The 15,535-nt window shown below is 36.9% G+C and overlaps 1 protein-coding gene across 2 annotated transcripts in view; it reads left to right on the top strand.

The window, feature by feature from the left end:
- COL4A5 (collagen type IV alpha 5 chain) overlaps window positions 1-15,535 on the top strand; it is a 259,685-nt gene that overhangs the window by 188,561 nt on the left and 55,589 nt on the right. For both annotated transcript variants that reach the window (XM_002720176.6, XM_089324139.1), the window contains exons 35-36: window positions 328-417; window positions 1,087-1,226. In XM_002720176.6, coding sequence (XP_002720222.4) covers window positions 328-417; window positions 1,087-1,226 — 230 coding nt within the window. The remainder of the gene's footprint in view (window positions 1-327; window positions 418-1,086; window positions 1,227-15,535) is intronic.

Here is a 15,535-nt window from a genome sequence, read left to right as displayed (position 1 = left end):
GAGTAAGGGTAGGGTAGTTGTACACATACAACAAATGAGCCTTCAAGTGATTAGAATTGCTTTAGGACAAGGTGTCCTGGTAATTTTTTTTATAAAGTTATATTAGGAGACCTCTGTTACCATGATTATATTGTAACATGTTCCCACAGAGATTTCTTAGGTACTGCTTGCCTGTTTTATACTGAATTATAGCTGTGGACTTTAATCATATATTTAATATTTAATGTATCCTATCCCATGCTGGCACTTTAATTACTGCCCATTCTAAGAAACCAGACAAATGCAATATTGTTTACTTCTCTTAATAATAGCAATGTAACTTTTTAGGTCCCAAGGGAAACCCTGGTCTCCCTGGGCAGCCAGGACTTATAGGACCCCCTGGACTTAAAGGAAATCTAGGTGATATGGGTTTTCCAGGTGAGTGATGAAAATCTTCTAAATATTTGTTTGTTTTAGAAGCAGATTTCACATTTGCTAGTTCACTTCCCAAATAGCTGCATTGGTTGGGCCTGGGCCAGGCTGAATCTTGGAGCTGGGAACTCAGTCCAGGTCTCCCACATGGGTGACAAGTACCCAGCAGCTAGCTGCCTCCCAGGATTTGAATTAGAAGGAAACTGGAATCAGGAGCCAATACATGAACTCAGGCACCCTAATATGGAATGTGGGCTTCCCAACCAGTGGCTTAACTATTAGGCCAAACCTCTGACCCCTCATTAATCTCATTAGCCTCATTAATGGAAAATGACAGTTCGTTTTCTTTTTTATCAGTAAAGTGACTATTGAGGAAAAATTGAGAAAACATCTAACATGATCTGTGGGTAGACGTTCTCCTGTTACACAAATATGTGAAGTGGGAATTAAAGGGTAGAGCTTTAGAAACCTAAAAAGTTGGAATTAACAAACTGTACTCCTTTAATTTAAATTTCTGTTAAAAATAGGTTTTATATAATCCTGGTTGTGAAGCTCATTATTGTATAACTCATATTCTGTGTGGTGTTTTTTATCTTTTTGCTTGGTCATAGACATCTTAGGTCCATCATGAGTAAAGGATATTTTATTAAATAGTATACATTATATTTTCAACAGGCCCACAAGGTGTGGAAGGGCCCCCTGGACCTCCTGGAGTTCCTGGACAACCTGGTTCACCAGGATTTCCTGGACAGAAAGGAGAAAAGGGTGATCCTGGTGTTTCAGGCATTGGTCTTCCAGGTCTTCCTGGCCCGAAGGTAATCATACCCTAAGTGTATGTCTGACCAGATGGGATTTTTCTCTAACAACGCACTCATTCCCAGTTCTTTATTAGACAAACTATAGATGACATGTTTTATTTTAGGTCAGAGGTTTATTCTTTCTCTTTTCTCTTAGATTGTAAGAAGACGTGTCATACCATTTGTGGCCAGTGCATTAAAAGAAGGGGGGAAAATTCTGATCTCTTTATTTTGTTTCTTTCTTGATCTCCAAGCATGTTTAAATAAATTAGGCATATTTTCCTCCTGATTTTCTTCCTAATTTTTCCTTTTTAGTGATGGAGTTGCTGATCTTTGTCTCAATATTCTTATTAACTAATTTGAAAAGACTTATAAGTAAAGTGACTTAAGAAGCTAATGAAAGCATAGAAATATTCTTTTTAAGATGTATTTATTTGAAAGGAAGAGTAACAGAGAGAATGGAGGAGGGGAAGGGGGAGAGGGAGAGACAGTGAGAGATGGAGAGAATGAGAATGAATGAATCTTCCATATTCTGGTTTACTCCCCAAATTCCCAAATTCCCACAACAGTGGCGGCTGGGCCAGGTTAAATCCAAGAGCCTGGAATTCTGTCCCTGTCTCCCACCTGGGTGGCAAGGACCCAAGCACTTTGACAATTCTCCACTGCTTTCCCAGGTGCATTAGCTGGAAGCTGGATTGAAAGCAGAACAGATGGGACTTAAACTGTCACTCCAGTATGGGATGCCAGCATCACAAATGGCAGCCTAACCCTCTGTGTCACAACACCAGCCTGCAATGTAGAAGCATTCTTTTTTATTGAAAAATTTATGTATTTATTTATTTATTTTTATATTTTATTTAAGTTATACAGTTTTATGTATTTCTACCAGATTACAAGAACTAATTGCTAAATCTTCAGGAGTTCCTCCAACAGATTTATAACCATTGGTAACTTGGAGTTTCCCATTATGAAAGTATTTTACACAAAGAAATTCAACAAATGCCATAAATCAGAACTTCTGAGTAATTTTTCCTCTGAAAAACTAATCTGCTAACCATTTACCAACACACTGTCGGGTGAAGGGAATTGGGATTTTGGTGCAGTCATAACTGTCTACTCATAAAAAGGATGATAGATAGGTTTCCATTCTCCAGTTAGAATTTCAACTTTATTACATTTTTAAGATTTCGTGTGTGTGGATGTGTGTAAAACTGAAACAAAATGTCTCTCAATAATTTCATGTGGACAGGTTTTATGTATAAATCTTTGGCATAAGAATGTAATTCATAGATACAATTCTAAGAATAAAATGATACTTCCCTTCCCCCACTTCCCCTTTTTCCTTCCCCTACTTCCTCCCCCTCTCTTTCCCTCCTTCCCTCCCTCCCTTTCTTTATTTCTTTCTCTCTTTGATAATATATCCTCAACTAAATAAACAATTCAACAAATAAAAAGTAAAAAGACCACAATTCAATGGGAATATAGGCAAGGGTTATAAACAATAACAAAATTAAATGATATCCATTTTCCTCATATACAGAACTTTTTTTAAAAGATTTAATTATTTATTTGAAAGGCAGAGTTATACAGAGTCAGAGGCTGAGAGAGAGACAGAGAGAGAGAGGTCTTCCATCTGCTGGTTCACTCCCCGGATGGCCCCAACGGCTGGAGCTGCACTGATCTGAAGCCAGGAGCCAGGAGCTTCTTCTGGGTCTCCCACATGGGCACACAGGCCCAAGGACTTGGGCCATATTGTGCTGCTTTCCCAGGCCATAGCAGAGAGCTGGATCGGAAGTGGAGCAGCTGGGACTAGAACTGGTATCCATATGGGATGTGGGCACTACAGGCAGCAGCTTTACCCACTATGCCGCAGCGCTGGCCCCTTTTTTTTAAAGATTTATTTCAGAAAATTTTAAATTAACCACAGATCATTAAAATGATAGTAATATATCATTCTTAACAATTGGTTTGACAGAGATATAAAAGCAAAGTTTGACAAAACTATATTTGCAGCAATACTGATACACACAGTAAGGGAAATTCTATTTTTCTAAAATATATTTTAAAGGAAATTTCTATTGGTTGATTGGTTACTCAACTTATTATAAAACATAATCAAGGGAAATTTTTGCATATTAATTCTGGTTTAATTATGTAAACTTTATTGAATTGGATTTTAATTTTTGTTATATTTTACCAGTAATATATATATATATATATGCTTTCTTTTTTAAAAAAAGATTTATTTATTTGAAAGGCAGAGCTGCTGAGAGGAAAAAGCAGAGAGAGAGAGAGAGAGAGAGAGAAAGAGAGAGAAAGAAGTCTTCCACCCATTTTCATCCATTGGTTCACTCCCCAGATGGCTGCAATGGCCGGACCTGAACCCATTTGAAGCCAGGAGCCAGTAGCTTCTTCCAGGTCTCCATGCAGATGCAGGTGCCCAAGGACCCGAGCCATCTTCCACTGGTTTCCCAGTCCATAGCAGAGAGCTGGATTGGAAGTGGAACAGCCAGGACTTGAACCGGTATCCACATGGGATGCTGGCACTGGAGGAGGCAGGTTTACCCACTATACCACAGCACTGACTCCCATATACACTTTCATTAAAAGTTGGCCGGCGCCGTGGCTCAATAGGCTAATCCTCCACCTTGCGGCGCCGGCACACCGGGTTCTAGTCCCGGTCGGGGCGCCGGATTCTGTCCCGGTTGCCCCTCTTCCAGGCCAGCTCTCTGCTATGGCCCGGGAGTGCAGTGGAGGATGGCCCAGGTGCTTGGGCCCTGCACCCCATGGGAGACCAGGAAAAGCACCTGGATCCTGGCTCCTGCCATCGGATCAGCGCGGTGCGCCGGCTGCAGCGGCGGCCATTGGAGGGTGAACCAACGGCAAAGGAAGACCTTTCTCTCTGTCTCTCTCTCTCACTGTCCACTCTGCCTGTCAAAAAAAAAAAAAAAAAGCTAATAGTGTGGGGCTGGCATTGTAGTGTAGAAGGTGGAGCTATTGCCTGCGACACCAGCATCTAATGTGGGTGCCAGTTCAAGTCCTAGCTGCTCCACTTCTGATCCAGCTCCCTGCTTATGCACCTGGGAAGGCAGCAGAGGATGGCCCAGGTCCTTGGGCTCCTGAACCCTTGTGGGAGACCTGGATGGAGTTCCAGGCTGCTGGCTTCAATCTGGCCCAGCCCCTGCTGTTGCAGCCATCTGGGGAGTGAAACAGCAGATAGGGAAACCAATCTCTCTCTCTGTCCCCCACCCCCACCCCATAACTGTGCCATTCAAATAAATGAAAACGAATCTTTAAAAAAATGACAATACAGGGACTGGTATTGTGGCATAGCAGCTTAGGCCCCCACTTGAGATACCTGCATCCCATATCGGAATGCTGGTATGAGTGCCAAGTAGCATCCAATTGATCTCCCTGCTAAGGTGCCTGGGAAGGCAGTAGACAATTACCCAAGTACCTGTGTGCCACCCACATGGGAGACCAAGATGGAGTTCCTGGCTTGTGGCTTCAGCCTGGCCCAGACATGGCTGTCACAGCCATTTGGAAAGTGAACCAGTAAATAGAACATCCTCTCCCTCACCTTTTCTCTCTCCCTCTCCCTCTCCCTCTCCCTCTCCCTCTCCCTCTCCCTCTCCCTCTCCCTCTCCCTCTCCCTCTCCCTCTCCCTCCATCTCTACTTTTCAAATAAACAAGTAAATCCTTTTTAAAAAGTAACAATTCAGGCATATAAAAAGCAATAGTGAAAATCGTCATACCCATCCTCTTGTTTCTCCATCCCCTTCACTATTGAGGCTCACTGTCAATAATTGGTGTCTATGTTTGAATCCTTTGTTCTACACATTTATGTATATGTATGTGGAATTCTCCTTTTTTCTACACAGTGTATATATGAGGGTATGGTGTATGTGCTATCCTATACCTTGCTGTATCACAATTTTCTTTTTCAATTTATCTTAAAAATTTTCCTTTGTCATTATATATTATATCTGTGGATGCACATATAATTATTTATACTGGATAGATTCCTGGAATGTGAAATTTTGGATGAAAGGATAAGTACATTTAAATTATTGTCTTTTTAGTTTTTTTAAATAATAGATAACATACGAACTTGATTATAAAATACAACCAGAATAGAAAGATGTAAATTGAGAAGTCTTCTTTCTACATGTTCTCAAACCCAAAACCCCCAGTTTGTCATCCCCAGGGTAATCAGTTTAGCACTTTCTAATGTGCTTTTCAAGAAAACATTTGTTAACACATGCCTACATTATATTTAAATGATTTTAAGAGTCATTGTTGTTATATTCAAAATCTCTGATACTGCAGTACATCTTAAAAAGCATTTTACAATTCAACTTGGAAAAAGTTTTCCTAAATAGCTCATGCATGAAATGATGCTGCATCTTCCAAATTTGTATTTCTTTGGATATTTTTATTTACACATTAAAAATCACCCTGTGCATCTTCTTATGTAGTTATCATCACTTAGTAAATCTTGGCAAACTCCCTTTATCAGCTCATAAATACAGGCCTCATTCTTTTCAATAAGTATCTAGTATCCTTTTGTTGGTTTCCCATAATTTCACTTGTTATTAGTACTAAAGTCATTTCCATAATTGTATAATTAGATACATGTGATACTGATGATTCTTACATATGCGTATCTTAAGAATTTTGGGTAAATGCTGCTACAGAATAAATTCTGGGTAGAATTACAGGAAGCTAACATTTATATGCCTTTTAATATCGACAATTACTGCCAAATTTTCCTATTAAATAATTATTCTCTTATGAAAATTATTAGCATAAGACCGTTTTCTTTTCATTTAAAAATATTGAGTGTTAATTAACTCTTTTCCCCAAAGTAACCATTTATTTAATGAGTACAGATTTCATAAGTACAACTTTAGGAATATAGTGATTCTTCCCATCACACCCACCCTCCCACCCCTATTCCCACTCCTACCCCACCTCCTCCTCCCTCTCCCATTCCCAGTCCCATTCTCCATTAAGAAAAACAACAACAACAAACTGTTCCTCTACAGTCAAGACAGGGGCTATTCAAGTCATTACTTCTCAAAATGTCAATTTCACTTCTACAAATTTCCTTTTAGGTGCTCTGTTAGTTATCACAGATAAGGGAGAACATATGGTATTTATCCCTTTGGGACTGGCTTATTTCACTATGATGTTTTCCAGATACATCCATTTTGTTGCAAATGACTGGATTTCTTTTTTTTTCCCCGCTGTGTAATAGTCCATGGTGTACATATCCCATAATTTCTTTATCTGGTCTTCAGTTGACAGGCATTTAGGTTGATTCCATGTCTTAGCTGTTGTGAATTGAGCTGCAATAAACATGGAGGTACAGATAGCTCTTTTGCTTACTGATCTCATTTCCCTTAGGTAAATTCCCAGGAGTGGGATGGCTGGGTCATATGCTAGGTCTATATTCAGATTTCTGAGGTATCTCCAAATTGATTTCTATAATGGTTTTACCAGTTTACATTCCCACCAACAGTGGATTAGGGTACCTTTTTCCCCACATCCTTGCCAGTATTTGTTGTTTGTTGATTTCTGTATGAATGACATTCTAACTGGGGTGAGGTGAAACCTCGTTGTAGTTTTAATTTGCATTTCCCCAAGAGCTAGTGATCCTGAGCATTTTTTCATGTATCTGTTGGCTATTTGGATTTCCTCTTTTGAAAAATGTCTGTTAAGTCCTTGGCCCATTTATTAACTGGGTTTGTTGTTATTGTTGTTGTTGTTGTGGAGTTTCTTGACCTCTTTATATATTCTGGTGATTAATCTTTTATCAATTGCACTGTTTGCAAATAATTTCTCCCATTCTATCGGTTGCCTCTTCACTTTCCTGAGTGTTTCTTTTGCAGTACAGAAACTTCTCAATTGGATGTCATCCCATTTGTTGATTTAGGCTTTGATCGCCTGTGCCTCTGGGATCTTTTCCAATAAATCTTTGCCTGTGCCAATGTCTTGCAGGGTTTCTCTAATGTTCTCTAGTAATTTGATGGTATCAGGTAATAGGTTTAAGTCTTTAATCCATTTTGAGTGGATTTTCATGTAAGGTGTAAGTTAGGGGTCCTGCTTCATACTCCTGCATGTGGAAATTCAGTTTTCCCTGCACCATTTGTTGAAGAGACTGTCCTTGATCCAGGGATTGGTTTTAACTCCTTGGTCAAATATAAGTTGGCTGTAGGTGCTTGGATTGATTCTGTTCCATTAGTCTATCCATCTGTTTTTGTACCAGTACCAGGCTGTTTTGATTAAAACTGCTTTGTTGTAGTATGTCTTGAAATCTGGTATTGTGATGCCTCCGGCTTTGTTTTTGTTGTATATGATTGATTTAGCTATCCGAGGTCTCCTGTGTTTCCATATGAATTTCAGCATCATTTTTTCTAGATCTGAGAAGAATGTCTTTGGTATTTTGATTGGTATCACATTGAATCTGTAAATTGTTTTCAGAAGAATGAACATTTTGATGATACTCTTTAATGAACTTTTTGAACTTTACCAACCTAATGAGTGAAAAATGGTATATAATTATTCCTTTAGTTGAATTTTTTCTGATTACAATTGGGGTTTTATATGTTTATATCTCTTCTATAAATTGTCTATTCATTCCCTTTGTCACACTTTCTTAGGAGGGAATTGGTTGTATAAATCCTAGTGATTTGTGAAAGTCCATTAATGACATATAGGGATGATGTATCCACTGTCTATTTTGTATGTTATAAGTACTTTCTCCAATTATTTGTCTGAGATCATTGTCTACTGTGCATTTTATCATGTAGAAGTTTAAAATTTTGACATAAATAAATTTTATACTCATTCTTTTATTCATTCAAAGATATCTATTGAGTATTAACATGTTTCAAGTATTGTTTTAGGTTCTGGAGATACAACATTCAAGAAACAAAAAAATTCACTGCCTGCACAGAACTTTTATCTAGTCAAAGAGACATAGGAGGGGTCTTCAAAAATTCATGGAAAATATATCATATGGAAAAACAATTTTGATTTCAAAGTATCTTTCATAAGAGTAACCTTATCTTCATTCTATTTTTCCATGTACTTTTTGAAGTCCTCTCATGTAGTAAACAAAATAAGCATAAAATAGGGTAGAAGGTGGTAAAACTCGTGAAAAATTAAAGCAATGCTTGGGAATAGGAACCACTGAGAAGTTACATTGTGAAAGAAGTAAGGGAGAGTCTCTCCAAAGACAGTTGAGGACTGACTTCTCTGTATTAAGGGAATGAGTCATGCAACGACCCTGTGTGGGGAACGTACCTGACATATTTAAGGAACACAAGTGAGGCCAGTATGGTTAAACAGAATGAGTGAAATTAAAGTAAAGAGCAGATGAGCTCAATTTGTTAAAGGACATCAAATTAGGTAATTAAAAGTTACTGTAAAGGCTTTTATTACTGAGGAAAATTGGTAACAAATATAAAAAAAGATTCCACATTAAAGATTAAAGAAATATCACAGCTTTACTTTTGGAAATTGATCATAGATGAGCAAAGATTAAAGCAGGGAGACCAGTTATGATGCTATTTAAATAATACAGGTTAGAGATACTGGTAACTTGATGATGGTGGTGGCAGTAGAAGTAATAAGAAATTGTCAGATTGTGAACATATTTTATCTTTTTTAAATTTGAGACAGTCATAAAGAGCCAGAAAGAGAGAGAGAGAGAGAGAGAGAGAGAGAGAGAGAGAGAGAGAATGTCCCACCTGTTTGTTCACTCCCCAAATGTCCACATCAGCCAGGACTGGGCCAGGCCCAAGCCAGGAGCCATAAACTCAATTCTGGTGTCCTACATGTATGGCAAGAACCCATTTACTTGAGCTATCACTTGCTGCCTACCAGGTGTGCATTAGCAGGAAGCTGGAATTATGAGCAGAGCCATAACTCAAACCCCAGAACTCCAGTATGAGATGTGATGTTCCATGTGGCATCTTAACCACTAAGCCAAATGCCTGTCCCAAGATTTCTGAAGGTACTTTCTAAGCCAGAAAGATTTGCTTACAGAATATGAGAGAAATAGAAGTCTCAGGGATGACTATAAAGTTTTTATCTTGAACAACTGTAAGCATGGAGTTGTTATATGCTGAGATTAGAAAGATTTTGGAAGAAGTAGGTATGGTGAGAAAGATCAGGAACACAGTTTTCTTATTTTTTATATTTTTTATTTTTTATATTTTATAAAATATATATATAATTTTTATATTTTATATTTTACAATATATATATAAAATATATATAATATTTTATATTTTTTTATATTCCAGCCTCAAAATCAAAGCTCACATCAGAAAATTCATTACAAAGCATGATAAATAAGTTAGGTAATTAAAAGTTACTGTAAAGGCTTTTATTACTGAGGAAAATTGGTAACAAATATAAAAAAAGATTCCACATTAAAGATTAAAGAAATATCACAGCTTTACTTTTGGAAATTGATCATAGATGTTTTTATCTTGAACAACTGTAAGCATGGAGTTGTTATATGCTGAGATTAGAAAGATTTTGGAAGAAGTAGGTATGGTGAGAAAGATCAGGAACACACGCTAAGGTGGAAATTCATCAGGAGGGAAAAGGGAGAAAGAGATGACTAAAGTTGTAGGCCTGACTTTTAAGTCTGTTGGTTTATTTTTTGATCTACTTAAGATTTCTACATCCTATTATAAAAATAGATTTATATATTTCTTTCAGTATTTTTGTGTTTTTGTACTTTATATCTTAAATCCTTCTGAATTTTTTGTAGATTTTCTGAGGGAGGAAGTCACTTTATACTTTGCCCAAATAAGTACCCTATCAATCCAACCCCATTTGTTACAAACTCGAATTCTACTCACTGATTCAAAATTTCATTTTAAAAAATTCCTACATATGTTCATATGGTTTTTTACAGAATGAATGAACTTTAACATGTATGTAATAGAACAGAAATTACCATAGTAAATAATCTCTCAATTTATAATGAATGATAGAGAAAAATTATTTCAATTGACTAATTTATATTCAATTCTTCAAGTAAGAGGCTAATTTTGAGCTTTTCTATGTGGCTTATATTTCTTTTTTTTTAAAGATTTATTTATTTATTTGAAAACCAGAGTTACACAAAGAGAGAAGGAGAGGCAGAGAGAAAGAGAGGTCTTCCATCCACTGGTTCACTCCCCAATTGGCCACAACAGCTGGAGCTGTGCTGATCCGAAGCCAGGAGCCAGGAGCTCCTTCCGGGTCTCCCACATGGGTGCAGGGGCCCAAGGACTTGGGCCATCTTTTTACTGCTTTCCCAGGCCATAGCAGGGAGCTGGATTGGAAGTGGAGCTGGGACTCGAACTGGTGCCCATATGGGATGTCGGCACTGCAGGTGGCGGTTTTACCCGCTATGCCACAGCACTGGCCCTATGGCCTATATTTCAACAAGCAAGTTCTATTTCACAAATTTCAGTTACCATGATTAAGTTAAATAATGCTGATCCACAATAGCAGAGCTCAAATTTCAGTTACCATATTATATTAGCATATAAGTCCATAAATTGCCGTGTAAATAAAGAGATGTGCATCTTAAGTAGTGAGCAGTTATTTCACAGATTTCAAATTCCAACAGTATTAATTGCCATGCATCTGCTCAGTTCATGCCCTGAGAGAAAGGCACGTAGTCACTGCTTCCCAGTGATAAACCAATGTGGCATTTTACAAAAATTGTAATTAAAAGAAAAAATTAGCCAAGAAGGAAAAAAATGGGGGCCGGCACCGTGGCTCACTTGGTTAATCCTCCGCCTGCAGCACCGGCATCCCATGTGGGTGGCAGTTCTAGTCTTGTTTGCTCTTCTTCCAGTCCAGCTCTCTGCTGTGACCCAGGAGTGCAGTGGAGGATGGCCCAAGTGCTTGGGTCTCTGCACCCGCATGGGAGACCAGGAGGAAGCACCTGGCTCCTGGCTTCAGATTGGCGTAGCGCTGGCCTTAGTGGCCATTTGGGGGGGTGAACCAAAGGAAGGAAGACCTTTCTCTTTGTCTCTCTCTCTCACTAACTCTATCTGTCAAAAAAAAAAAAAAAAAAAAAAAAAAGAAGGAAAAAAGTGTAGCAAGTAATGAAAAGTAATAACACTGCAAGATTTGAATCTAATGTAAATGGAGTAGTACAAATAGGTAACCATAGGAATGTAGATAGTGGTACCATTAGAGAAAATACATGTGTAGCTAAGAATCTTGGTAAAGGCAAACTTATCAACATGAATGGGGCACATGGCACTGACGAAAAAAGGTGAAGATGTAAAGTAAGTGTCACTGTACACATAACTGCATATTAAAAGATCTCTTAGAGATATTTCACAAAATTGGAAGTGCAAAGATAAAAATGTTGGAAGCTGATTCGAGTAATGTGGCAATTTCTATGTCAAGTTGAGGAAAAGATGTGTGTTCCATATTGTAAGTTTTATGTTGAGAAGGAGTGAGACAGTACTCAAATTATTCTTGGTTAAATTTTTACAAAGAAGTCAGGCACTCTATAATTGTATTTAATATTTTAAATTAAAATACGCTAAATTAACATTAATATTTGTTAATTCTCTATACATGTATAACTGACATATAGAGAAATTTTTTAAAATAATGTCAAAGTCCCTGAAATAATCATAATAGTTCCTGTTGATTATTAAGATCACTTGAAGTAGTTTGGGCTTTTTACAATTCCACACCACCAGATAAATCAAGGGGTGCCTATATCATGAAGGAAGAGGGGAAGAAAACTTTGAGGAAATATAATGATTGGAGAGTGACAAGTATACAATAAATTTCTATAGTTATTACACTGTTAAGAAACAGGAATAGTGGTAAAAGATCAAATCAGTTTGTTTTTCAAAGGGCATAGTTTGTGAGACAGTGTCATTGATAGTAAAAAAAAAAAGCATGATCAATATTATATACTGAAATCTAAGAAAGTGAGTTAATGAGCAGAAATTTGAGTCCTGATTTTTTTTTCTATGTAAATGCTATTTAATTTATTTCAGGTACAAGGATTGAGTTATCCAAATATTTTCTATAATATCATATCATTGGAAAAAGATTTAATGAATAGCTAAATTGATTACTAATTAGCCTACAAATTACTTATAATAGAGATATTGTATTTGATGGTTTTGAAAATACTTTTTTCTCTGGACAATTTAAATCCCTCTCCAATCAATATTACTAATTTTTAGGATACTGAGTATATATGACCTTGACAAGTCATTTATAATTCTTATGTATCTTCACTACCTTTTCAGTAAAAGGAGAAGAGGCAATATCTTGCCTTTTGCGTAGTTACTGTGAGCCTTAATGACATTTTTTTAAAAACCTGAAGATTATAAAAGACCCTATACATAATATTTCTTTATCTGTAAAATGATAAGGCTGGAGAAGGTGGTTGCTAAGATTTCTAAAATATCTTAAATTTTTTAAAAAAAAAACATTTATTTATTTAAAAGGCAGACTTACAGAGAGGCAGAAGCAGAAGCAGAGACAGAGAGAGGTCTTCCATCCACTGGTTCACTCCCCAAATGGCCACAACTGCCAGAGCTGGGCTGATCCGAAGCTGGGAGCCAGGAGCTTCTTCCATGTCTCCCACGTGGATGCAGGGGCCCAATGACTTGGGCCATCATCTACTGCTTTCCTAGGCCATAGCAGAGAACTGGATCTGAAGTAGAGCAGCTGGAACTCAAACCAAAGCCCATATGGGTTGATGGCACTGCAGACGGAGGCTTTACCCACTATGCCACAGTGCCAGCCCCTAAAATACCTTAAATTTAATCAATCTGTGGGACTATATGAATCTGTAACATTCTTTCTACATGACATAATGGTTCTAACCTCCATAACACCTTCCTAAGATCTAATCATACTACTGATTCACTGCAGTCCCTGTCATAATCCTTGATGGATGTTTTTGGTGAAACTAGAAAGCGCATCTTAAAATTCCTATGGAAATACAAAAGATACAGAAGTGCCAAGGAAATCTTGAAAAGAACGAATTGGGAGCACACGCTCTTCTAGATTTAAAAACTTAGTTGATAGTTTGGGATCAATGGACTAGAGTCCAGAAATAAACTTATACATTTTGGATCAATTGATTTTCAACAGGGATGCCAAGACAGTTAAAAAGGTAAAGAACAGTCTTTTCAACAAGTATTACTGGGACAAGTGGATATCTGCATGCAAAACAAAACAATTAATTCAGTTAATTAATTAACTGAAAATGGATAATTGACCTGAACATAAGAACTAAAACTGTGAAGAGCTTAGAAGAAAACATGACTAAATCACAATGACTCTGGCTGGGTTAAGTAATGGTTTCTTAGTTATGACACACATTAGCTGTGACATTATCAAGAAACTAAAAAGAGGAGTCACAGAATTGGAGAAAATATTTGAAAACAATATATCAGATAAAGGTTTATATCCAGAATATATAAAGAAATGTGTAGTTCAATAGGAAAGCAAGTAACTCAATTTTTATAATACACAAAGTGAATTAAAGCTAATAGACAAACAATATTCTATTCAACATCAGATTATGTATTTCACAAGTGCTCATGAAACATTCTACAAAATAAACCATATGTTAATTTTAGAAGATTAAAAATAATAAGCCAGACACAGAAAGGCAAATTCCACATTTTCTCTCAATGTGGAGCTTAATACACATACACACATAAATATGAATCAAAATGAATACACACATATATATGAATATATATACATACACATATATAGAGAGTATAAAAATATGTGGGTATCATTATTTGGTATATAGATAGTTAAAAATGTTGCCTTCGCTGAATTATACCCTCTGTATGATAATATGTCCTTGTTTTCTCACTTTCTGATCCTTGACATGGATCCTACTTTATATATTAATGTCCTTGCCTTCAAGAAAAATAGTAATTATGTATATGTGTATAATATTTACATGTGAAATGAATATGGAAAAATATTAAACATTGTTAAATCTGAGGCCAGCATTATGGTGCATCATGTTAAACTGTTGCTTGTGATGCCAGTATCCCATATTGGAGTGCCAGTTTAAGGCCTAGCCTACTCCACTTCCAATCCAGCTTCCGGCTAGTTCACCTGGGAAGACAGCAGAGGTATCCTAAGTACTTGGATTCCTGCCGCTCATGTGAGAGACCCAGATGGAGTTACTGACTCCTAGCTTTAGTCTGGCCTAGCTCTGACTGTTGTGGCCATTTGGGGTGTGAAATGGAGGATGAAAAATCTCCCACTCTGACTCTCCCATCCTGTATCTCTGCTGTTCAAGTAAATAAATACAACTTAAATTTTTTAATCTAATAACTAAAATATAATACTACTGCTATATTTAAAATATAAAATAAATATGAAAATATTAAAATATAAAAACTTAAAATAAATATAAAAACATTTGTATAAATCACTTCCAATAACAATTGAATGAAATCAGTGAAAGGTAGATGAAAATCTACAACCATATGTAAATTAAATAGCACACCCTTTTTAAAGATTTACTTTTTATTTTATAAAAAAGGCAGAGTTACAAAGAGAGAAAAAGAGAGATAGACGGAGAGAGAGAGAGAGAGAGAAATCATCTTTCAACTGCTGGTTTACTCCCCAAGTGGCTGCAACAGTCAAGGCGGGGCCAGGCCAATGCCAGGAGCCTCGAGCTTCCTTCAGGTCTCCCAGGCAGATGCAGGGATCCAAAGACTTGAGCCATCCTCAGCTGCATTCCCAGGCACATTAGCAGGGAGCTGGGGTGAAAGTGGAATAGCATGGTCTCAAACCAGCACCCATATGGGATGTTGGCATTGCAGGCAGAGGCTTAACCTGCTATGCCACAATGCTGGCCCCAATAATACACTCTTAAACAACTAATAAAACAGAAAAAAGTCAACAGAGAAATTAGAAATTATCTTGACAAATGAAAATGAAACATACCAAAAATTAAGAGATACACTGAAAGTAATGCTAAAAAGGAAATTAGTAGCTCTAAATGCTTACTTTAGAGAAGATATCAAATAAAAAACCTTACTTTATAACTTAATGAACTGCAAACAGAAGAACAAATTAAATCCAAAGCTAGCAGAAGGAAGGAAATAGAGATTAAAGCAAAGATCTTGGATTTATTTCAAAATAATTTAGTAGTATGAAACAAAATTGACTGTATATTGATTATTGTTGAAATTAGGCAATAGACAGGTCAATGGTGAGATATTGGCCAATGGGTATAAAATTTTAATTATAAGGTGAATATGGGGTGGGCATTTGGCACAGTGGTTTAA

Source organism: Oryctolagus cuniculus, chromosome X, assembly GCF_051225735.1.
Source record: "Oryctolagus cuniculus isolate XC-2025 breed Fujian yellow rabbit chromosome X, ASM5122573v1, whole genome shotgun sequence".
Lineage (NCBI taxonomy): Eukaryota > Metazoa > Chordata > Mammalia > Lagomorpha > Leporidae > Oryctolagus > Oryctolagus cuniculus.
This window is presented reverse-complemented; position numbering and strand designations above follow the sequence as displayed.